Source organism: Spinacia oleracea, chromosome 4 (genome assembly GCF_020520425.1).
Source record: "Spinacia oleracea cultivar Varoflay chromosome 4, BTI_SOV_V1, whole genome shotgun sequence".
In the NCBI taxonomy this organism is placed as follows: Eukaryota; Viridiplantae; Streptophyta; class Magnoliopsida; order Caryophyllales; family Amaranthaceae; genus Spinacia; species Spinacia oleracea.
Window position 1 is genome coordinate 175,706,614 of NC_079490.1, and position 1,841 is coordinate 175,708,454.

At 38.1% G+C, this 1,841-nt stretch overlaps 1 protein-coding gene across 1 annotated transcript; it reads left to right on the plus strand.

Moving 5' to 3' along the window:
• The first annotated feature begins 310 nt into the window (after nucleotides 1-310).
• LOC130472194 (uncharacterized mitochondrial protein AtMg00810-like) lies at nucleotides 311-890 on the plus strand. The gene is made up of 2 exons (XM_056842692.1): nucleotides 311-578; nucleotides 640-890. The coding sequence occupies exons 1-2, from the start codon at nucleotides 311-313 to the stop codon at nucleotides 888-890; spliced, it is 519 nt and encodes a 172-aa protein (XP_056698670.1).
• Nucleotides 891-1,841: the final 951 nt, after the last annotated feature.

Below are 1,841 nucleotides of genomic sequence, written 5' to 3' on the forward strand. Positions count from 1 at the left end.
GACTTGTTTGTGATGGCAGGTCACAGGAAAAAGGAGTTAATTGTGATGAAACATTTAGCTCGGTGGTCAAACCGGAAACTATTCGGACCATTTTGGGCCTTGCTATGGCGAGGCGTTGGTCTATTCACCAACTTGATGTTTAAAATGCTTTCTTACATGGTGATCTCCAGGAGACATTTTATATGCATCAACCACCAAATTTTGTTGACAAGCGAGCTCCAAACTATCTCTGCTTGTTCGTAAGCCACTTTATGGCTTAAAACAGGCACCCCATGCATGGTACCAACGTTTTGCACATTTTCTATTACAGATGGCTTTTGTCATTGCAAAAAGTGACACATCTTTGTTTACTTTTAAGCATGGTGATAATAAGGCTTACCTATTACTTTATGTTGATGATATTATTTTATGCACATCATCTGATGCTTTGTGTGACAGATTAATTTCCCATTTGAAAACAGAATTCCCGATATCTCATTTGGGGCCCATGAATTACTTTTTGGGAATTTCTGTCTCCCGTACTCCTTATATGCTTCTCTTTCAGCAAAAGTATGCACATGGAATTTCGAAACGTGCAGGCATGAGGACATTGTAATCCTGTTGCTACTCATGTTGACACTAATGCAAAGCTTAATGCAGATTCGGTTCCTCCAATGGCGGACCCAACTCAGTACCACAGTCTGGCATGTGCTCTACGGTGCCTTACATTTATTCGCCCTGACGTTGCCTATGCGATGCAACATGTGTGTCTTTTTATGCATGATCCACGGGAGCCTCATTTGTATACATTGAAGCGCATCCTACGTAATATTCATGGCACCATTGATCATGGATTACACATATATCCTACATCTACTTTGCACTTGATTACATATACTGATGTAGATTGAGGTGGGTGTTCTGACACTCGCCATTCGACTTCAGGATATTGTTGTTTCTTAGGGGACAATCTTATTTCTTGGTCTTCTAACGTCAGCATACTCTTTCTAGATCAAGCGCAGAGGCAGAATATAGAGGCGTTGCAGAGGTTGGTTATGTAACCTTCTTCTAGAGTTACATTTCCCTCTACGTTAGGTCACGTTTGTTGTGATAATGTCAGTGTTATTTATTTATGCAGCAACTTCGTCCAATATAAGAGCACCATACATGTAGATATGGACATCCATTTTTTTCGCGAAAAAGTGGCGTTGGGTCAGGTACATGTATTGCACGTTCCTTCGTGATTTTAGTTTGCAAACATTAAGGGCCTTCCTCGACAATTTTTTTTGGATTTCAGATCCAGTCTTAGCGTACGACCTCCTCCCTCTACGACAACAGAGGTCTGATAAAGATAGAAATCTGTTAGGATTTAATCTCTTAGGATATTCGATGTATATTAGACTTCTAGTTATATTAGTGTTCCTAATTCTATTAGGACTCATATTGTAATCCCTATATATTTGATCAAACACTCCAATTCAAGGATCTTTCTCAAAATCTAGCACATACTTTTGCATTCATGTCCTAACCATATCTTGAATCTTTAGTGTGAAAACACGTTTTATTTATGGCTTCATAGTTCATACCGAACGATTTACGAAAATAGGCTCTTTTAAAACTTATAACTCATTTTGCATCGGAAGAAACTTATTTACCACACAATCTTAAACGTAGGATCGACGCAACATTCATTTTTTTTCCAGAGCAAAACCGTTATTTAGATAGCGGTTATACCAATAAAAAAGCGATATATGAGATAGCGGTTATACTAGTAAAACCGCTATCTCATGGCTCGTTCAATATCATTTTCAGTTTCTAATTTTTGGTTTTTTGGTTTTATAAGCCATATGATTTATATTGAA

Coding starts and splice junctions, on each gene's coding strand:
- LOC130472194 (XM_056842692.1), top strand. CDS start 311: ATGGCTTTTGTCATTGCAAAAAGTGACACATCTTTGTTTACTTTTAAG. Junction 579..639: donor TGGAATTTCGAAACGTGCAG/GCATGAGGACAT, acceptor AGCTTAATGCAG/ATTCGGTTCCTCCAATGGCG.